Genomic DNA, 23283 nt, shown 5'->3' with positions numbered 1-23283 from the left:
AATAAAATGGAAAGGTAATACTGATAACAATAAAGTGATAGGGGAACGAAATATGAAAAGTTACTTCATTAAATGTCTTCTTGGAAATTTAGGTGTAGCAAAACTACTGTTAACAATGGTTGAATAAGAAAAATGCTAAACATAAACACACTCCCCTCCAGAGGAGTTTGTTCCTTGCCTTATCAAAATATCTCAGGTATTTTTGTATAAAACTTGCCTTTTTGTATTTTCACACCTGCTTATCAGCTATCAAACAAATGTCCTTAATTGGATGTTCTAATAAAAGCTGTTAAAATAGGTATGCTTTCTCACTCTATTGACAATGTAATGATTGTAACTGTTTCAACATCTGCCCTGCTGCTGCTGCTAAGTCGCTTCAGTCGTCCGACTCTTCGAGACCCCATAGACGGCAGCCCACCAGGCTCCCCCGTCCCTGAGATTCTCCAGGCAAGAACACTGGAGTGGGTTGCTATTTCCTTCTCCAATGCATGAAAGTGAAAAGTGAAAGTGAAGTCGCTCTGTCGTGTCCGACTCTTATTGACCCCATGGACTGCAGCCTACCAGGCTCCTCCATCCATGGGATTTTCCAGGCAAGAGTACTGGAGTGGGGTGCCATTGCCTTCTCCAACATCTGCCCTAGAGAATGTCAAACCCTCCCAAATTAAGAATTATAGCCATTTCTATAAAATTAATATTTTCAAAATATTCCCGAAGAAAAGGAGAAAACTTTATAATTTTTTTTTTCAGATGTCCTAGAAAGAACAATTATGCAGTGAGCACAGACAGAGAGGATACCTATCTTCATGGAGTATCCTCTTCACCTCAGGCTGCTGCTGCTGCTGCTGTTGCTAAGTCGCTTCAGTCGTGTCCGACTCTGTGCGACCCCATAGACAGCAGCCCACCAGGCTTCCCCGTCCCTAGGATTCTCCAGGCAAGAACACTGGAGTGGGTTGCCATCCTCAGGCTAGTTATTCCCAACTCTAACTTCATTTGAAGATCACATACAGACATAAAAATATATTATGTGTACTGACACCCAGTCCCATCCCAAACCTGCCAAGTCAGAATCTCTGGATCCTGGGGCCAAAGTACTATGCTAAGTACTTCAAATATGTTATACCATTTGGTACTCTCTAAATTCTAGGAAGCAGATATCTTATCTCCACTTTGCAGATGAGGAAACTGAGGCTCAGAAAAGCTATATGATTTTCCTAGGATCAGTTACACTGATTGAACTGGAACTAGGAGACTCTAAAGCTTCAATTTTTTCTGCCCCTCAAGGCCACTTTTCAAGAAAATATCACATTAATTTTTCCTTTCAACTTAATAACAGTGCCTGCCAGTCAGTAATCACTCAAAATACTGAAGAAAAGACTGAAGTTACTCAAGTAAATACTTACAGTACTTAGTTCATTCATAGTAAGTCGTCTGAGAATAAATTCAGAAATGCTCTCTGTAGTAGACATGATAAAGTTCTGAAGAAGAGTAAATACCTCATCTGTATGGAGGAAAAAAAGCATGCAATTAAAATTACAGAAATAAGTTATTTGGTACAATGCATCTCATATATTCTAGCAAAAGTTCAACTCTGTTAGGTATATGTGTGACTCACCAAAAAATGAATTCTGATAACATAACAGTCGGGATATCTACAATTAATCTTAAAAACCATTGAAGAGCTTCAGTTCTGGATAAGATGCAGCAAAGGTACACTGCCCTCTCTCACTGAATTCAGCTACAAAGCCTGGACAGGATATCTAAAACAGTCACGTGAAGATTCTCAAAAGTCAAAAGCAGCAGATGGATTTAGCAAGTAATAACCCTGAACAGTGGTGAGTTTGCTTTGGTCCCGCTGTAGACTGGACCCTCTGATGGAGGAGCAGTCACGAAGGCGGGCAGCAGACTGAGCCCCCACTTTCTGGTCAGGAAATTAAAAAGGAGAAACTCAGAGAACTAGACAGTGAGTAGTTAGGAGATTCCAAAGACGGACGTGATCAGGAAAATAGCCCCAGCAAGTGGTGTATGGAGGGTGGCTAGGCTCACCCCTGAACTGCTGGCCCTGGATATGATGCTACTCAGAAGGTCAACCACATTCAGCACTGAACAGACAACCACACAGGTGCCAGCCTGGCCGCTGGATGCAGCACTCAGGGCACAGGTCAAGACAGCACTGCAAAAGGCTTGAAAGCAAAACTGACCGTGAATCAGCACCCACAGAAGCTGGAGCAACAGAAACTGAAGCCTGAACCAAGCCAGTCTGGCTGACCGCCACACAAACGTATCAACACTGTCCACAGAGCTAGATAAGATCCAGAGTCTCATAACACAATATTCAAAAGATCTAGGATACAATCCAAAATGACTGGGTGGATAAAGTATGAGGAAATTCCTAGCTCATATGGGAAAAGAATCTACAAATGACGACACCAAGATGACAGTCATGTTAGAATAATCTGACAAAGACTTTAGAGCAGCTATTAAAACATGCCTCAACACTCAACACTTATTCTTGAAATGAATGGAAAAACAGAAAGTCTCACCAAAGAAATAGAAGACTTATACACAAACCAAATAGAAATTTTACAATTCAAAGTACAATAACTGAAAATTTTAAAACTCACTGGATGGGATCAATAACAGAAAAGAAATGTAAGGGAAAATTATCAGTGAACTTGAAAACAGATCAGTAAAATATGCAAATTGGGGGATGCCCTGGTGGTCCAGTGATTAGGACGCCACACTTCTGCTGCAGGGGACACAGGTTCAGTTCCTGGTCAGGGAACTAAAATCCTGCACGGCATGTGCAGCATGGCCAGGTTTAAAAAAAAAAAAAAAAAAAGCAATCTGACATGGTACAGCCAAGCTCCCCAAAACTGAAAACAAAGACACAGTACTGAGTGCACAGAGAAACATCTTACTACCTGGGGAGAAAAGGGTGTGAATGATTACAGAGTTCTAATGAGAAACCGTGGAGGTCAGAAACAAATGGAATGTTTTTAAATTGCTGAAGAAAAGACCTAGCAAACCAGAATTTCATATTCAGCAAAAATATTCTCCAGAAGACAAAATAAAAACATTTTCAGATGGAGGGAAATTAAGAGAATTCATTGCCGACAAACTTGCTTCCAAAGAAATATTAAAAGACATTTTTCAAACAAAAGGTATACAGTACCACAGGAAAACATGGAATGTCGAGGATGAAACAGCAAAAATTGTAAATAGGTAAATACAAGAGACTCTTCCCTTGAGTCTTTAAAACGTGTTTGATGGTTAAGAGCAAAAAATACAACATTGTCTGGTACTGATTTTAACAAATGTAGGTGTAAGACAACTATAATAAATGAAGGAGAAGAGATTAAGGGACCTATAAAGTAATAACATTTCTACATGAATTTCAAGTTGGTAAAATGTTAATTCTAAGCTGACTGTAAAAATGTATGCAAATCATAATCCCCAAGGCAATCACACAAAAAACTTTGGACATTTAGGAAAAAACACAAAAGATAATGAAAATGGAAGACAAAACAAATGTTCATACTCAAAAGAAGCCAGAAGAGGGAAGAAAGAAATGAAAAACAGGAAAATAAACAGAATACAAAAAATGACAGCTCTAAAACTAAATATGTAAATAATTACATTAAATGCAAATAGTTTTGGAGAAGGCACTGGCACCCCACTCCAATACTTTTGCCTGGAAAATCCCATGGATGGAGGAGCCTGGAAGGCTGCAGTCCATGGGGTCGCTAAGAGTCAGACACGACCGAGGGACTTCACTTTCACTTTTCCCTTTCATGCATTGGAGAAGGAAATGGCAACACTCCAGTGTTCTTGCCTGGAGAATCCCAGGGACGGGGGAGCCTGGTAGGCTGTCGTCTATGGGGTCGCACAGAGTCAGACACGACTGAAGCGACTTAGCAGCAGCAGCAGCAAATAGTTTAGACCAAATAAAAGACACAGACTGTCAGAAGAGACAAAATATCAAGCTCCAACTATATGCTGTCCATAAGAAATTCACTTTAAATATAATGTTCATTAAATAGGCTAAAAGTACAAAGCCAGAAAAAAAAAGTACTATGCAAATTCTAATTAAAAGAAAGTACAAGCAGTTATACTACTATCAGACAAAGTAGGCTTCAGAGTGAAGAAAATAATCAGGGATAAAAAGGACATTACGTAATGATAAAAGAGTCAACTCCCAAGAAAAAGCACAACCTACCTAACAACAGACCTTCAAAATACATAAAGCAAAGCTGGCAGTAGTAAAAGGAGAAGGAGACAAATCCAAAATTATAGTTGGAGTTCAACACTCCTAAATTCCAAGAATATAAAACTGAAAAACAAGAAACTCCTGGATATAATTGACATCTATAGAATACCACATCCAATAATAGCGGAATACACATTCTTTCCAAGTGTACATGGAACATAGTCCAAAATAAACTATACCCTAGCAAAATAACAATTCTTAAAAGCTGAAATTGTACTAAGTGTGCTCTCTTGACTAGAACAGAATTAAAACAGAAAGCAATAACAGAAAGATAACAGGAAAATCTCCAAATACATTTCTAAATTCATGGGTAAAAGAGAAAGTCTTAAAAAAAAAATTCTGAACTAAAGATACAACATACCAAAATTTGTGGGATGCAGATAATACAAAACTGAAGAAAATCCATAGCATTTGATGTCATTTTAAAAAAGAAGATCTAAAATCATAATCTAAACTTCTGCCTTAACTTCAGCAAAAGGCAAAATAAACCAAAAGCAGGCAGAAAGATGCAAAGAACAGAAATCAATGAAATTGAAGAGAGAAAAATCAACAGAGAAAAATCAATGAAACCAAAAGCTGCTTCTCTGAAAAGGTCAATACTAGCCAGTCTTAAAAAGAGAGAGGGGATCACCACCACCAGTCAGGAGTTACAAATGAATCACTTCAGACCCCAGATTCTAAAGAAATTTAAAGGATAAACCATGAAAAACCCTACAAATGTAACTGTCCTCATTCACAAATGACATCACTGTCTACAAAAAAATCCCAAGGATCTTAAAAAAAAAAAAAAAAAAACTTCAACTAATAAGTACACTTCAGCAAGGTTGCAGGATACAGGTCAACACACAAAAATTAATCACATTTCTGTATACTAGCAACTGCTGCTACTGCTAAGTCGCTTCAGTTGTGTCCGACTCTGTGCGACCCCATAGACGGCAGCCCACCAGGCTCCCCAGTCCCTGGGATTCTCCAGGCAAGAACACTGGAGTGGGCTGCCATTTCCTTCTCCAATGCATGAAAACTTAAAGTGAAATTGCTCAGTCGTGTCCGACTCTTAGTGACCCCATGGACTGCAGCCTACCAGGGTCCTCCATCCATGGGATTTTTCAGGCAAGAGTACTGGAGTGGGGTGCCATTGCCTTCTCCGTATACTAGCAAAGCCCAATTCAAAACCAAAAAATTAAAAAATATATCATTTACAATAATCTTTCCCCCAAAGATATGTTACATAAACCTAACAAAACCTGCACAGGATATAGATGCTGAAGACTTAAAAAAACACTCTGATGAAAGAAATAAAAGGCAGCCTAAATAAACTGGGAGATAAACCATATTCATGAATTATAAGCCTCAATAAAGAAAGCAATTCTCAAAAAAACCCTGATCTTTATATTCAATTCAGTTCCAATCAATTCCAGTAGGGTTTTTTTTTTTTTGTAAATACAGACAAGCTGATTACAAAGTTTATATTGAAAGGCAAAGGCACTAGAAGAGCTCAAAATACTTTTGACAAAAAAGAATAAATGTGAAAGAACCACACTACCTATTTAAAGACTTATTGTAAATCTACAGTAACCAAAATAGTACAGTATTGGTAAAGGGACAAAAATAAAGATCAATAAAACAAGCCAGAAATAGATCCACAGAAACATGGCCAATTGTTTTTAAACAATTTTATTGAGCTATAAATGGCATATTTTACAATTCACCCATTAAGAATGTGTACTTCAGTGGTGTTCAGTACAGTCAAGAAATATGTACAACCATCACCAGTCAATTTTAGAACATTTTCATCACCACAGACAGAAAAGCCCATCCCCTTGAGCCACCACCCCATAACCCGCCTCCTCTGCCTGCCCTAAGTCACTGATATACTGTCTGTCTCTCTAGATTTGCCTGTTCTGGATGCTTCATGTAAATGGAATCACATATTACATGGCATTTTGCAACTGGCTCCTTTCACTTAATATTTCCAAGATTCATCCATGTGTCAGTACTTCTGTGTTCCTTTTTACAGTCATATATCGCTTATCTATTCACGCATCCATCTATTTTGGGTTGTTTCCACCACAGCCAACTAATTTTTGACAATTCAACAAAAAAAAGGAAATCTCATCAACAAATGGTCTGGAGCAACTGGAAACTCATAGGCAAAAACCAAACCTCAACCTCACCTCCCACCTTAACAGATTACCTCTGCTTACATCCTAGATCTAAGAATTAAAAAACCATAAAGCAGGGGCTTCCCTGGTGGCTCAGTGGTAAAGAAGCTGCCTCCCGATGGAGGAGACAGGGACTGATCCCTGACCTGGAAAGATCCCACACGCTAAGCCTGGACCACGACCACTGAGCCTGTGCTCGAGAGCTTGTGCCCCACAGAAGTCCGGGCACTGCAACTGGAGAGCAGCCCCTACCTGCTGCAACTAGAGGAAAAGCCCATGCAGCAATGAAGACCGAGCACAGCCAAAAAGAAAGAAATAGAATTATGTAATAAATAAACTGCACTTCATCAAAAGAAAAACTTCTGTTCTACAAAAGATCCTGTTAAGAGAGTGAAAAACAGAAACTCCAGATTTGGGGAAAATATTTTTAAATCACATATTCAACAAAAGACTTGTATCTATTAATAGAATATATAACAAACTCTCCTTATTATATACAAGATTATGAAAACAACTCGATTTAAAACTAGGCAAAAGATTTAAATAGGTATTTAGCAAAATGCTGCATCTATCACTCACAGATAAATTTTTAAAAAGATTACACACCGCATTAAAAATCACAGTATTAATTTTAAACATTCATGTTACCTATTATAAAGACAGCCCTATTATGGCCTCTGAAGTGTCTCATGGATGAGTCACTTGCCAGTTTAAGCAGCCACCAGCAAACAGTCCGGAATTAACGTTTTTTATGAACCCAGAAAATGACCGATGAATATAGTAAGAACAGAAAACTCCTCTCCTCTATAATCTCTGCCTTTTATTTCTCAACTCATATCTCAAACTTATAGCATAAAAAAACATCTACTTTTCACAGATTCATTCAAACCCATTAGACTGAAAGAAAGTTAATTTGAGATTACAAGGGAAGGTTTAGGGCTTGAAAAAGAGAGAACAAAGTGACATGAAGAAGTTGGTGCTATTCATGTTTCCAGTGTTCGCATTGCTGTTACCATCGTGTTTCCTGTCAGTTACCACAGGACTCAAGAACCTCTCACTTAGACCCCCAGTCACTGCCACATCCTCAAATTTAACACTGCATCACAATATACAAACTGTGCAGAGGTTCAGAATGATGTTTAGGGTTTTGTTTCCTGTAACTGACAGTCACAACCTGAATGCCAAAAGCAGTACCTAAATTGATCAAAAAGCTAGCTCAGTCAAAATCATGATACTTCATACTCATGAGGACAGCCACTATCAAAAATAAGAAAAATAAAAGATAACAAGTGTTATCAAGGATGTGGAGGAATTAGAGCCTTGTGCACCACCAACTGGAATTCTAAATGGTACAGCCACTATGAAAAACATGTGGTTCCTCAAAAACTTAAACACAAAGGGAATTCCTTGGCTGTCCAGTGGTTAGGACTTGGCGCTTTCACTGCTGGGGCCCAGGTTCAATCCCTGGCCGGGGACTAAGATCCCACAGGCCTCACACCACAGTCAAAAAAAAAATTAAACACAGAATTACCATGATTGTAGAGGAACTGAAGAGCCCCTTGTTGAAAGTGAAGAGTTAAGAGTGAAAAAGCTGGTTTAAAACTCAACATTCAAAAAACTAAGATCATGGCATCCGGTCCCATCACTTCACGGCAAATAGGTGGGAAACAACGGAAACAGTGAGAGACTTTATTTTCTCAGGCTCCAAAGTCACTACAGATGGTAACTGCAGCCATGAAATTAAAAGACTCTTGCTCCCTGGAAGAAAAGCTATGACAAACCTAGACAGCATATTAAAAAGCAGAGGCATTACTTTGCCAACAAAGGTCCGTCTAGTCAAAGCTATGGTTTTTCCAGTAGATTTGTATGGATGTGAGTGTTCTACCATAAAGAAAGCTGAGTGCCAAAGAATTGTTGCTTTTGAACTGTGGTGTTGAAGAAGACTCTTGAGAGTCCCTTGTATTGCAAGGAGATCAAACTAGTCAATGCTAAAGGAAATCAGTCCTGGGTGTTCACTGGAAGGACTGAAGCTGAAGCTGAAGTTCCAATACTTTGGTCACCTGATGCGAAGAACTGACTCACTGGAAAAGACCCTGATGCTGGGAAAGACTGAAGGCAGGAGAACAGGACAATAGAGGATGAGATGGTTGGACGGCATCACCGACTTGATGGACATGAGTTTGGGCAAGTTCCAAGAGTTGGTGATGGACAGGGAAGCCTGGAGTGCTGCAATCCATGGGGTCGCAAAGAGTCAGACACAACTGAGAATTACCCTATGACCCAGCAATTCCACTTCTGGGTATGTACCCCAAAGAACTGAAAGCAAGGACTTGAACAGACACTTGTACATTAATGTTCAAGCAGCATTATTTGAATAGTCAAAAAATGGAAACAATCTAAACGTCCACCAACAGATGAATGGATAAACAAAGCATGGCACACACACACAACAGAGTACTATTCATCCTTAAAAACGAATGACATTCTGAATCAGGCTACACCATGGATGAACCTTTTGAACATACTAATGTTAAGTGAAATGAGCCTGACATAAAAGGATAAGTGTTGTATGATTCCACTTAGAACAGTCAAATTCCCAGAGACAGAAATTCCTGGTGTTGCCAGGGGCTGGGAAGGGAAGATTGGGATGGGGAGTAATTATCTAGCAGGTACAGAGATTTGGCTGGGAAGATGAAAAAGTCCTGGAGGTGTGCTCTGGTGATAGTTGCACAACACTGCGCATACACTTAAAAAGGTTTAAAGTGTACCTTTTGTTACATATATTTTACCACAATTTAAAAACTAATTAAAACCTAATTTAGGAAGAAAAGTTCAAAGAGACACAAAAGATCAAAGCCTGAAAACAAAAGCAACTCAGGAAAAAAGTAACACTCAGCAAAGAGGATCATATCCACTATTGCGACAAATTCAGCCTGTAGTTAGGACAGAAGTGTGCTGAGGTCAGTTACTTGGCCCTGAAAGTAAAAGTGGAGAGTGAAAAAGTTGGCTTAAAGCTCAACATTCAGAAAACAAAGATCATGGCATCCGGTCCCATCACTTCATGGGAAATAGATGGGGAAACAGTGGAAACAGTGTCAGACTTTATTTTTTTGGGCTCCAAAATCACTGCAGATGGTGACTGCAGCCATGAAATTAAAAGACGCTTACTCCTTGGAAGCAAAGTTATGACCAACCTAGATAGCATATTCAAAAGCAGAGACATTACTTTGCCAACAAAGGTCCGTCTAGTCAAGGCTATGGTTTTTCCTGTGGTCATGTATGGATGTTGAGAGTTGGACTTCGAAGAAGGCTGAGTGCCGAAGAATTGATGCTTTTGAACTGTGGTGTTGGAGAAGACTCTTGAGAGTCCCTTGGACTGCAAGGAGATCCAACCAGTCCATTCTGAAGGAGATCAGCCCTAGGATTTCTTTGGAGGGAATGATGCTGAAGCTGAAACTCCAGTACTTTGGCCACCTGATGCGAAGAGTTGACTCATTGGAAAAGATTCTGATGCTGGGAGGGATTGGAGGCAGGAGGAGAAGGGGACGACAGAGGATGAGATGGCTGGATGGCATCACTGACTCGATGGACATGAGTCTGAGTCAACTCCGGGAGTTGGTGATGGACAGGGAGGCCTAGAGTGCTGCGATTCATGGGGTCGCAAAGAGTCAGACACGACTGAGCAACTGAACTGAATCCAATGTAACAAGGGGAGAGTTACAATCTGACTAATAGTATGTTTCCTCAAATATAAAAATAAACATTGTACAGTTACTGTGAATAAAAAAAAAGTAATCATCAGAACATCATTTATTTAGAGCTTTAAGCTGACAGACAGCAGAGACCATTTCACCAAGGTTATTAATTAGGTTTTAGTTTATTTTGAACATTTTAAGACATCTTTTGGGGGAGTTTTAAGTAAAATGGGTTTTCCCACATAAGCCGCTATGGCTCGTAAGTAGGTGAAAATGTGTCTGCATTTCCCAGGAGTGTGTTTTAACGTTACACATTTCACAGCAGATCCAGGCTTAGCCAAGGTCTGCTGCAGAATGTGCTGAAGCATGGGAAATTCAAGTTTTGCTTTTTGGAACTTTCTAGAATTTTTTGCCCTGAATATTTTCAGTCTATAGTTGGTTTAACCCATAAATATGGAGGGCTGACTTCACCTCGTTATTTCTGACTTCACCATTATGTGTTCATTTATCCTAGGACTTGCAGTTAGTTGCTAGATTATTTGCTAGATCTATTTTAATTAAATAGGTCTAAATGAGCAGATGTAGGATATTACACATAGGACAGATAAATAAGGTCCTACTGTATAGCACAAAGAACTACATTCAGTGAAAGTGAAGTTGCTCAGTCGTGTCTGACTCTGCAATCCCTTGGACTGTAGCCCACCAGGCTCCTCCGTCCATGGGATTCCCCAGGCAAGAATACTGGCCTGGGTAGCCATTTCCTTCTCCAGGGGATCTTCATGACCCAGGGACTGAACCCGGGTCTCCCGCATTGTAGGCAGACGCTTTACCGTCTGAGCCACCACCATAATGAAAAAGAGTATTTTAAAAAAGCAAGTGTGTGTGTGTGTGTGTGTGTGTGTGTGTGTATAAACTGACTTTGCTGTACAGTAGAAATGAATACACATTGTGAATCAACTAGACTTCAATTACAAATAAAGTTAACTAAACTAACATGTTTTGCCAGTTATCTGGAAGTCAACTACTACCAAAACTAAATGTGGATTTCCTTGGCTCTTACTCACAGTATAATAAAAGAGATGCACGAGGAACGATGGGAACTTATATTCTGCAAGGGAGAACACAAAATATGTACACAACTACTCGGAAAAACAATTTTGTACTATCTTAAAAGCTGAATACACACATACCCTAAGAACCACTCATTTTGGTCCTGGGGGTACATACACTAGAGAGACACACACAAGCTGTAAGAGACATGTAGACAAGTGTTCAAATCAGTATTGTACACAAAAGCAGTAAACTAAATGCAATCCAGCGTCCAGCAATAAGAGAACACTTAACTGTGGTGTCATCACACAGCAGAAGGTAACACCACTGGGAAAATGAGGAAGTATTTATATGAAAGGACATGGATTAATCTTAGAAGAGCACTAAGTGGAAAAAGTTACAGAAGACTTCTTACAGTAGAGTACCATTTCTATAAGGCTTAAAAGCAAGAAAATGAGATAATATACTGTGAGAAAACTGATTTATGTGGTAAAATCACTTTTTAAGTATATGGAAGTGACACAGATAAAAACCAAAACGAGGAGGGAAAAGGCAGAGACTGAGAAGTTATGGGCAAATTCGTTCTCAGCAACAGATGCAATGGTGGTGCATTCACAGATATATAATTATTTTGCATCATAATTTATATACAACTATCTCATATTCTTGCGTGTATCAAATATCCCAATAATTTTCCAAAAGGCACCCGTGACCCAGTCTTGCGCTTGAGGGTACTGAGTCAAGTGCTTTCAACAGTCGAGATGTGTCAAACGAACACAAGTTTATGCCCTTAAAGGAGTAAGATCTTATAAAAAGTTACTGCTATGTGCACAGCATTTGGCTCTGCTATCATTATCACAAGTATCAGAACTCAGACAGTAGCTTTTATAATATTTCACAAGTCTATATGAAAATCTAACCTTTCAATATTATCCTCCAGTTTAACCTGATACCAAAGCTTCTCTAGAGTATTCTTTCCCAAATGGAAAATTTCTAAAATTCCAAATGAAATTGATCAGAAATATTGGGAACCAAGGCTTACCCACTGATAATTCTAATATCTAATGTCCATGGGTTTTGAAATACTGTTTTACATAAATCTTAGTTTAAGGAAGGAAGGAAGTGCTCAGTGCTTCCATCTACCAACAATGTACTTCCTGGATGAAGTATTTTCTACACAGAGGTGCTTAAGGACACATGTGTGCCTGCGTGCTCAGTCGCTCAGTCGTCTCTGACTCTCTGCGACCCCACGGGCTGTAGCCCTCCACGCTCCTCTGTGCACAAATAATTATAAAATTATTGCTATTCTCACGCTTTAGTTTATTTTCTGTAACCTGTTACACAGTGTCAATAAGAAACAGATCTAGGCTTAGAACATATATGAAATAGTGATCATTTTCAATAGTCTAGAAATCAATAAGAACCTATAGAAACAAACAAAACAAAACAAGTAAAAGCAAATGAAATCATATTCCATCAATATGGAATCAACAGTGCACAATGAATGCAAATGCTAACATGTCAGCTCCGGACGGGCAGTCTGCTCCTTCGATGCTGCCTGCCCAGCACCACGCAGCAAATATTTGCTGAATGTATGAGGCTAAAGAAAAAGGTCAGGTATTTCTTCTCATTCTGAGTACCAACGATATACCCTGAGTACCAATGATATACGTGGCAAAACACCAACAGAAGCTATTGATCCTCACCATCTTGGGTACCGGAACCTTTCAACAAGCAAGTGTGCAGTAACTTCAACAGCAACTGCAGGCATCGGTCAGTTTTCAGCAAGGGCATGTAGGCATTTGTACCAAACTTCACAAGGGCATCCAGGAGAGGATCTAAGAATATCCTTAATACATTCTGTGTCCTCCGCTTTTCACTAGACATTAAAAGACATGCCCAAATCAAGCATTTCAAAAGCATGAAGAAACTGTCTTCCACCTACAGTTTTGGTTAGCTAAAGATTCCACTGGACGGAATTACTCTTAAGGACGACCTGTTAGGACGGGGCTTTCCACTCATGCTTTCCCAGTGAGTGCAGCAATTCACGGGAGAAGAAAGCACAAGAACAATACATGTCCTTGGTTTTGGGCAGAAGTATGAACAAAATCCTAGATCCAACTTATCAGCAAATTAAAATGCTGAGACCTCGCTTCCATATTTCAGAAAAAAACAAAACAAATATATACTAGTCAAGGAAATGAGACGTGTTAACAAAAAAATATAAAGAACTAAAGATTTGTGAAAATCTGTTATAACCAACTTTAGTACTGAAACTCAGTCTAGAAAAGAGATATATAGTATATGCAAAGAGACTACCTAAGGAAGCTGCTTTTTGCAATAATTATAATCTGGTGACAATCTGCTCATATTTCTCAAAATATAAATGGGACTGTTATCATTATTACTTTATTTTTTTTAATTTACGTATTTTATAAAGGGGTAAAATCCAGTAACTGTCTTTACTTAATCTTACGCTAGGACCTTACAACCCATCCTTCTAATATTCTTATACAGAACCAGTGATTTGTGCATACACAGTTGTGTTTTTCACTTCTCAAGTTCAAAACTCTGGCATTATTCATTTATTGTTAATTTTAAACATTTCTTTAAGTATGATGCCATATTCTAATTTCCTCCTTTAATAAGCTGTGATCAATTCCATACCAATCACTGAAAAGTCTGAATATGGACTATAAACAGGATTAGCCTTTTTTTAAAAAAAAAAAAACACCTTTTTTTTTAAGTTTAGAAACACTTACCTATATTGACTCTTCATTCTTTCTACATCTATGGCCAGCAACACCATCAGAGCAACAAGCTTAGCTTCAAACCAATCAGGCATACAGCTGTTTTCTCCTCCTTAAATAACAATAATTAAGGTTGGCAAAGCATTAACAAAATCCTTCAAGGATGATGTTTCAAAATAAAACAGTTAAATGAATATGTTTTATCAGTATTACATGAGAGAAATACAGCTGAGAAGAAATATAGTAGAACACCCCACAGCATGGTTCATTTTTATACACTTAAATGTGAACACAAAGACATCTCTGCATGCCGAGTGCATGCCATGCACTGGCCTCAGACCCAATGGCTCCTATACTCGTGGAATTCACACTGCAGAAGAGAAGAGCATTCATCAAAGAACATACAGACAAATGTAGAATGACAGTAGCAGTAAGTGTTCTAAATCGTGCAACTAGAGAGTAAGACAGTCACCCTGAAGCAAGGACAACTGGGCTGGGTACAAAAGCTAGGAAAGAATGAGGTAGGGGAAGGGAGACACGACCCTTCTGGGCAGAAGGAAGAGCATGTCCAGGCTCTGAAGCAGCAGAGAGCATGCCATATTCCAGGTAAAGGACTGGGGTATAAAGTGGGAGGGAGCACCAAGGATGACCTTACAGGAACAGGCAGGAGAGACCAGGGACTTTATAGGCTTGTAAGGGGTTTCTGTCTTCACCCCAAAAGCAAAAGGAAGCCACTAGAGGTCTAAGTGAATGGATACAAAGACAGGGAGGAGACTTCTGTAAGATCAAAGTTTCTATATTAAACAGATTTTTCTAGGTATAATGTGGAAAAGAGATTGTAGAGGAAGCTAGATGCAAGGTAACCGGTTAAGAGGCAATTCTGGCATCTCGGATGAGAGGTGAGAGTTCCCTAAAATGGAACTGGAAAGGGGATGGGGTGGATACAGATACAAAGGCTTTGACATCTCAGACTCCTGTCTGAACCTCAGGTGCACTGCTTGTTAGCTATGGGAGCCTGGGACCGCCGACTGTCCTCTCAGAAAGCTTAGGTCATCGTCTACAAAATTAAACTACATAAACCTGTGACTTTTCTTGGGTTTATTTTAAAAATTAAGTAATATATGCAAAGTTTCTAGAACAACTTTTGGAAGAACGTGGTTAAATGATAAAAATCAGTATTTTCCTATTCCTGAAAGCCAGGTAAAGTAAAGTAAAACATAGCTAGAGCTCCTTTTCATTCTATCATAAGATGATACTCTTTGCCTCAACTTCCAAGAAAGATTTAGTTAATCTAGTTTTCCAGACCAGAGGTTCAAATACTTAAAACATATTTTCAAATATTCTAATATATATTGGGAGTAATTTATTTTGATACAAATGTGTTAGACTAGTACAGAAGATAATACTAAAAACACACTTGCATGGAGGATAACTTAGTTTAAAAACATAACAAAAGAATAAACTTTATTGTATATTATTCTTTAAAATGTTATAAATACCATTTAGTGGCCAAAGCCTTAGACTGTGTGGATCACAATAAACTGTGGAAAATTCTTCAAAGAGATGGGCATACCACACCACCTGACCTGCCTCTTGAGAAACCTGTATGCAGGTCAGGAAGCAACAGTTAGAACTGGGCATGGAACAACCGACTGCTTCCAAATAGGAAAAGGAGTACGTCAAGGCTGTATATTGTCACCCTAATTATTTTTTTAACTTATATGCAGAGTACATCATGAGAAATGCTGGGCTGGAAGAAGCACAAGCTGGAATCAAGATTGCCAGGAGAAATATCAATAACCTCAGATATGCAGATGAAACCACTCTTATGGCAGAAAGTGAAGAGGAACTAAAGAGCCTCTTGATGAAAGTGAAAGATGAGAGTGAAAAAGTTGGCTTAAAGTTCAACATTCAGAAAACGAAGATCATGGCATCTGGTCCCATCACTTCATGGCAAATAGATGGGGAAACAACGAAAACAGTGAGAGACTTTATTTTTCTGGGCTCCAAAATCACTGCAGATGGCGATTGCAGCCATGAAATTAAAAGACGCTTACTTCTTGGAAAGAGAGTTATGACCAACCCAGACAGCATATTAAAAAGCAGAGACATTACTTTGCCAACAAAGGTCCATCTAGTCAAGGCTATGGTTTTTCCAGTGGTCACGTATAGATGTGAGAGTTGGACTATAAAGAAAGCTGAGCACCTAAGAATTGATGCTTTTGAACTGTGGTGTTGGAGAAGACTCTTGTGAGTCCCTTGGACTGCGAGGAGATCCAACCAGTCCATCCTAAAGGAGATCAGTCCTGGGTGTTTATGGGAAGGACTGATGTTGAGGCTGAAACTCCAATACTTTGGCCACCTGATGCGAAGAGCTGACTCATTTGTAAAGACCCTGATGCTGTGAAAGACTGAGGGCAGGAGAAGGGGATGACAGAGGATGAGATGGTTGGATGGCATCACTGACTTGATGGACATGGGTTTGGGTGGACTCCGGGAGTTGGCAGTAGACAGGGAGGCCTGGCGTGCTGCAGTTCATGGGGTCTCAAAGAGACGGACACGACTGAGCAACTGAACTGAACTGAACTGAAGAAATGTGTATTTTTAGATAATCTAAATGTTGGTGCTTTCCAAAATAATTTAGTACGTTAAATTTATGTGCTTTTTATAAGAGTGAATTTTTGAAACCTGCTCTCTATCATTCTATCATAAGAATGATAAACCCTTTTTACTCACGTTAAGTGCTTTATATCCCACATTTACATATAAAAACTCATCGTTAACAAAGACTAAACTGAAATACCAATACGCTATTCAGTTCCTTACATTTTCTAGCAATCATATAATGAGATACCTTTTGAGGCCCTTCTAGGAGATGGGAGTGGGGCAGGGGTGCTATTTGAGAATGTTTCCAATCACAGTGGCACTTTTTGAAGTCCTAAACAACTTTTCACTTTGGATAAGTGAAAGGGAAGGTTATAAATCAGAAGTTTAATGGATTTTTAAAGATTCCTGATTTTAAGGAGAGTCACAGGACTAGGTCAGTAACAACAGAGTGCCTGACTACTCCAGTGGAGGACACTCTAGCAGAGATTTTTGCTGTAGGGCTGCTTCCTGCGTCCTCTACTAGGCTACAGAACAATGGGTGTCAAACCTCAGCATGTGGTTTAGAATTCCCCCTGAGGGCCTCTTAAAATACAGAGGGTAAACCCCACACCCAGAGTTGTTTCAGCAGGTGTGGGATAGAGTTTGAGAATCCGCAGTTCTAAACAGTTTCCAGGTGATGTTGATATTGCTGGTCTGGAAATCATGCTCTGAGAACCACTGGCAAAGAATTCTTTACACCTTCTCCCCCTTCTCTCACTGAGGCTGGAAAAGTATAGGCAAGAATGGTTTTAAAGAAACGAAAGGTCACTGGCTATCTTTAGTCATCTTAATGCCAAGTTAACCCTGAATTATCAGTCAAATTTTGCTACTACGAATTCTAAAAACTGACTGTAATTCTAGAAAATGCAAACTAGTGTCAGAAAGCGTGTCAAGGTGGTCTGCGGATGCAGAGGAACAGGCAGGAGCAGGAGCCACAGGTGGCAAAGAGGCACGAAGACACTGGGGAGTGACTGCCAGGTTCATTATCTTGCTATGCTAATGGTTCATACGCAATACACAGAGGTCAAACCCATCACACTGTATAAAGTTTAAATATGTGCAATTTAATGTATGTCAGTTATATGTCAATAAAGCTGTTTCTAAAATTGTTGTTCAGCTGTAGTATATACTACTTCGGGATTTTTCCTCAGGTATCTTGGTTACATTTTAAGTAGGCACCCTTTCTGATGAACTGTGTAAGTATAAATTTCTTCAATATATTTCACTCTTTGGTTAATTTCAACAATTCCAAGCTCTGACCCACTGTTACTGCTGTTTGCAAACTGTCTCACTTTCTCTGATTCAGAAACTCTGCTCTGAAAGTGCTCCCACATTTTTGCTTGTTGATGATGCTGGTTTTGTGTGGTTTTGGTTGTTGCTGCATTTTTTGTACACATCATATATATGATGTGGTACATATACAGCTACCGAATATATATCCATCCTCTCTTAACCACCTCTTAACCATTCCAACCTGGGCTCCATACTACAGACAGACACTGGTGGAGGTCTATCTACTTTCAAGCTCCCTGGATGTAAGTGCATCCAAGCCTTGCAGGATACTCCTCCCTTTCCACCTTAATTTCTGTTCACCTCATCCAGCGACCTCTCCTGATCCCCCAAAGGTCTACAAGTTCTGATCAGGAGCCCCGACCCTGGGGCCCCATCCTAGTGCTTATGGCTTTCAAGGCATCGTGTTAAAATTAGCTGTTTACTTATCAATCCCCTTGTTGGCCTATGTTCTCTGAGGGTAGAGGACATATCTTTTATCTCTGTAACTCCAGTGTCTGGCACTTCGAAAACACTTGACATACAGTTGCTGAATAATCAGTGTAAAATCTGTCTGTACCAATCATATGAAACCCAAAGAAAAAACTACTTTAGGTGTAGAATTTGATTAAAAAATGTTTGAGCTGATTTTTTTTTATAAAAACAATCTGAGTGTTATATGTATTTTATGCTCAAAAATTCAAGCTAAATCATGTTTGCTTTGGAATTTATTGCCTTCTTCTGAAAACTGCCCAGTAATTGTCCATCAAACTAAAATTTTATAAAGGCACTTAGCCAAGGGCATTAAGAGTCAAACAAAATATTACACATACACACACACGCCTCCTTTGCACTTGAGATCAGTTTTTTAAAAACTTACATTAAACAGTTTAAGTCCCAGAAATGTTAAGGAAGAAACTCTAAAAATCTTATTTTATCCAATTTTGAATGACTTAATCAGACCTGATACTGTTATAGACTGAGTTTTAAGACAAGTTATATAGATATTTCAGGGAGTTTAATCTATGCTCCCTCCAATAGGGACTAAAATTTATTTACTTTTATAGGCCTAACACGGAGAAGGCAATGGCACCCCACTCCAGTACTCTTGCCTGGAAAATCCCATGGACGGAGGAGCCTGGTAGGCTGCAGTCCATGGGGTCACTAAGAGTCGGACACGACTGAGCAACTTCACTTTCACTTTTCACTTTCATGCATTGGAGAAGGAAATGGCAACCCACTCCAGTGTTCTTGCCTGGAGAATCCCAGGGACTGGGGAGCCTGGTGGGCTGCCATCTGTGGGGTCGCACAGAGTCGGACACGACTGAAGCGACTTAGCAGCAGCATAGGCCTAACAACAGAACCTTCCAAGAAACAGTAAATTTACTAGACAAGAGAGACAATAAAACACAAAAGCAAAATGTTCCAAAAAGGACAAACAGATAAACTCATGTATTTTGGAAGGATAATTATCTGATCATTTAAGACCTATTCCATAATCAGATTAGAGAAGTCAGGAGATAAAAATGACTTGGTCTGAGACAAAGCCAGCAAATTGAAGACATGTTAAATTCAAAGACACAATTTACCCAAATTATCACTAATGACTTTAATGATGAGGAAGCGTTAGAAATGTAGAAAGAATCCTAATTAATGAATCTACTCATAGTTCTTCCCTCACTCAGTGCCTTTGATGTTCTGCTAAGTATCTGGTAAAAAAAGAAACTAACAAAACCATTCTTTCAAATACAATTTTTCTCTAAAACTACTTTTCATAATCAGCTGACACTAAATGTAACGCTTAGAAAACAAACAAAAGATAAACAGATTTATCTACAAATATTTCCACTACAGAGGCTCCAAACACACATCTGCAAAATCTAGCTGACAAAGATTCAGTAACTGTAGAATAAATTAATAAATGTATTTGTGTTCAATTCCTTCTCAGACAACTTACTAGTTTCTCAAAACATTTAAGATGGTTTAAAATCTCAAGTTCTAGAACAGATAAAGTGCAAGTTAGGAAACAGTATTTTTACATAAAGTTTATTCACATTACTTGGCTGAAATACAAATTTGACATTCATAAATCAGCATATATTTGGCATATATTTTCAATTTGAAAAACCAGTAGAAAGTTCTTAGAAAATGTTTTGGTTACATCAGTCCATAAAAATGATCTCAGACTTACCTTCCCAGGCAGATGACCTAATATACTCTTGCACTAGGTTCCTGACATAAGCATTTAAAGAAGAAGTCTCGTGAAGTCCAGTGGAGCTACAACTTGAGGATTGCTTGAAATAGCTTTCGTTAATACGCAACCAATCACAAAGCTGAAAAAGAAAACAGTTATCACTTATTTTGAAAGTCTAACTGAACAAAGGGCTTCTAATTTCCCTAATTAATTTTCTTTCTTCCACAATAAACTGAATTTAGATAACTGAACACAACAAAGGAACAGAATGTTTATTGTCATGATTGAGCTTCACACACAGTTCATACAGAAAAAATGTTCGTATGTATGTATGTATGTGAGTATATTCACATACGTGTGTGACTGTTTTCTAAACTCCTCAAAGAACTTATAAACTTCATTAACAGGGAAGAATTTTTAAAGCATCTAATATAAAATGTACATTTTGATAAGGTGCTGTAAAGAACATCTCTATGAATAACAACACATTATGTAAAACAAATTACAACCTTAAAATGCACTTCGTCTTCATATACTAAAACAAGGATTTATTTTTGAGAGAATGTAGAATTTGAAATATAAGTTATAAGGAAAGCTCCTACCCTCCTTGCAAGTTTATTTTCTATCATATGTGCATTTTAAAATATAGTTGACCCATGAACAACATGGGTTTACACTGCAGGTCCACTTACACGTGGATTTTTTTCAATAGTAAATACTACGGCATTTCATGATCCATGGTTGTATGGGTCCTGACATGGAGGAATCATGGATATGGAAGGCAGTTTCTTAAAAAAACGAAACATATGCTTCTTACACAATCTAGAAACCGTGTTCCTTGAAACCAACGCAAATGAGTTAAGAAGTCACGGTCACACAAAAATCGGTATGCAAATGTTTATACCAACTTTACTCATAATCGCCACGACTTTTCTCCATCCACTGCAACACACTTAGGGTTTCATGACACGCGAGATGCAAGAAGTCAGGAGAATTACAGATCACCGAAATGTCAGGGTCGGGAACCCGAGTAGATATTTGTGTCACTGTTCTCGAGTCTAACGTCATCAGTACTCCCATCAGGACTTTCAGTACTCGTATCTGGAATCGAGATCTGCCCAGTAACACTATCTTCTCTAGAATAGCTCCATCTCTATTTCACTTTCTGTCTCCCACTTCTCCACAGGAATTCTAACAGCATTATTGGGTAGGTCCACTCAAAGCAAATTAACTTTTTTTAAAAACCTCTGTTGACAGATAACAAGAAAGGCCAGTAGTGAATTCAACCAGAAACCATTTTTCACAAAGTCTTCAAAGACCTTATCATTATTTTCAGTCTCACCTCCATCCACAGTGAAGTTCCTCGTCCTAATGACTCCTCTTGTCTCACTGACATGAGAAAAGTTGAGATGTCAGAGAGTGACACTTTCTCCTGCGGGCAGGGCAGTTTTAAAAAATTACTCACTGAAAAATGTTTAACTGAATGAACATCACTGTAAAACCAATCTAGCATATTATTTAAAGTAGAATACTATTAGTTAAATCAAGAGCTATATTTTTAAAAAGGAAATATTCAACTTTCAAAATGAAGAGTTTGATTATAAACAGCTAACCGTTATATAAAATGAAAGATTACTTTATAAATCTATTTTCCTTAAAATCGAGATTACTATCTCTGAGATAAAGTGGTATAATCTAAAAGCAAAAACCAGAAACATCCTATAAGAATTACTTATTATTTACATCAAAAGTGAATCTTTGTTTTTCAAACCCACAAAAACTACCCTCAACCTTCAGAAAACCACCCAAATCTTTTTATTCCCTTAAGGTCACACATCTCCAATTAAGACACCCTGCTCTAAGTCTAGGAGAAGGCAATGGCACCCCACTCCAGTACTCTTGCCTGGAAAATCCCATGGATGGAGGAGCCTGGTAGGCTGCAGTCCATGGGGTCGCTAAGAGTCAGATACAACTGAGCGACTTCACTTTGACTTTTCACTTTTTTGCATTGGAGAAGGAAATGGCAACCCACTCCAGTATTCTTGCCTGGAGAATCCCAGGGATGGGGGAGTCTGGTGGGCTGCCGTCTATGGGGTTGCACAGAGTTGGACACGACTGAAGCAACTTAGCAGCAGCAGCAGCAGCTCTAAATCTGGGGTTGGCAAAGTCACTCACAGCCTGTTTTGTGAGTAAAGTTTTACTAGAACATAGCCATGCCCCCTTATTTGTAAATGGTCTATGGTTGCTTTTGAGTAGCTGTAATAGAGATCAAACTGCCAATATCTATTGGATCATCAAAAATGCAAGACAGTTCCAGAAAAACATCTATTTCTGCTTTATTGACTACACCAAAGCCTTTGACTGTGTGGATCACAATAAACTGTGGAAAATTCTGAAAGAGATGGGAATACCAGACCACTTGACCTGCCTCTTGAGAAACCTGTATGCAGGTCAGGAAGCAACAGTTAGAACTGGACATGGAACAACAGACTGCTTCCAAATAGGAAAAGGAGTACGTCAAACCTGTATATTGTCACCCTGCTTATTTAACTTATATGCAGAGTACATCATGAGAAATGCTGGGCTGGAGGAAGCACAAGCTGGAATCAAGATTGTCGGGAGAAATATCAATAACCTCAGATATGCAGATGACACCACCCTTATGGCAGTAAGTGAAGAAGAACTAAAGAGCCTCTTGATGAAAGTGAAGGAGAAGAGTGAAAAAGTTGGCTTAAAGCTCAACATTCAGAAAACTAAGATCATGGCATCTGGCCTCATCACTTCATGGCAGATAGATGGGAAAACAGTGGAAACAGTGTCAGACTTTATTTTTCTGGGCTCCAAAATCACTGCAGATGGCGACTGCAGCCATGAAATTAAAAGATGCTTACTCCTTGGAAAGAGAGTTATGACCAACCTAGACAGCATATTCAAAAGCAGAGACATTACTTTGCCAACAAAGGTCCATCTAGTCAAGGCCATGGTTTTTCCAGTGGTCATGTATGGATGTGAGAGTTGGACTATAAAGAAAGCTGAGCACCTAAGAATTGATGCTTTTGAACTGTGGTGTTGGAGAAGACTCTTGAGAGTCCCTTGGATTGCGAGAGATCCAACCAGTCCATCCTAAAGGAGATCAGTCCTGGGTGTTCACTGGAAGGACTGATGTTGAGGCTGAAACTCCAATACTTTGGCCACCTGATGTGAAAAGCTTACTCATTTGTAAAGACCCTGATGCTGTGAAAGATTGGGG

At 39.0% G+C, this 23283-nt stretch overlaps 1 protein-coding gene across 3 annotated transcripts in view; it reads right to left on the bottom strand.

Annotated features, from left to right (window-relative positions):
* TARBP1 (TAR (HIV-1) RNA binding protein 1) overlaps positions 1-23283 on the bottom strand; it is a 67964-nt gene that overhangs the window by 28166 nt on the left and 16515 nt on the right. For all 3 annotated transcript variants that reach the window (XR_011463026.1, XM_070364904.1, XM_070364903.1), the window contains exons 9-13: positions 21376-21465; positions 20031-20172; positions 13937-14036; positions 12881-13053; positions 1401-1498 (exon numbers count right to left, since the gene is read on the bottom strand). Coding sequence is in view for 2 of the 3 variants with exons in the window: in XM_070364904.1 (XP_070221005.1) it covers positions 1401-1498; positions 12881-13053; positions 13937-14036; positions 20031-20172; positions 21376-21465 (603 nt within the window). In the remaining variant the exon portion in view is untranslated. The remainder of the gene's footprint in view (positions 1-1400; positions 1499-12880; positions 13054-13936; positions 14037-20030; positions 20173-21375; positions 21466-23283) is intronic.

This window comes from Bos mutus, chromosome 28 (genome assembly GCF_027580195.1).
Source record: "Bos mutus isolate GX-2022 chromosome 28, NWIPB_WYAK_1.1, whole genome shotgun sequence".
Taxonomy (NCBI): domain Eukaryota; kingdom Metazoa; phylum Chordata; class Mammalia; order Artiodactyla; family Bovidae; genus Bos; species Bos mutus.
This window is presented reverse-complemented; position numbering and strand designations above follow the sequence as displayed.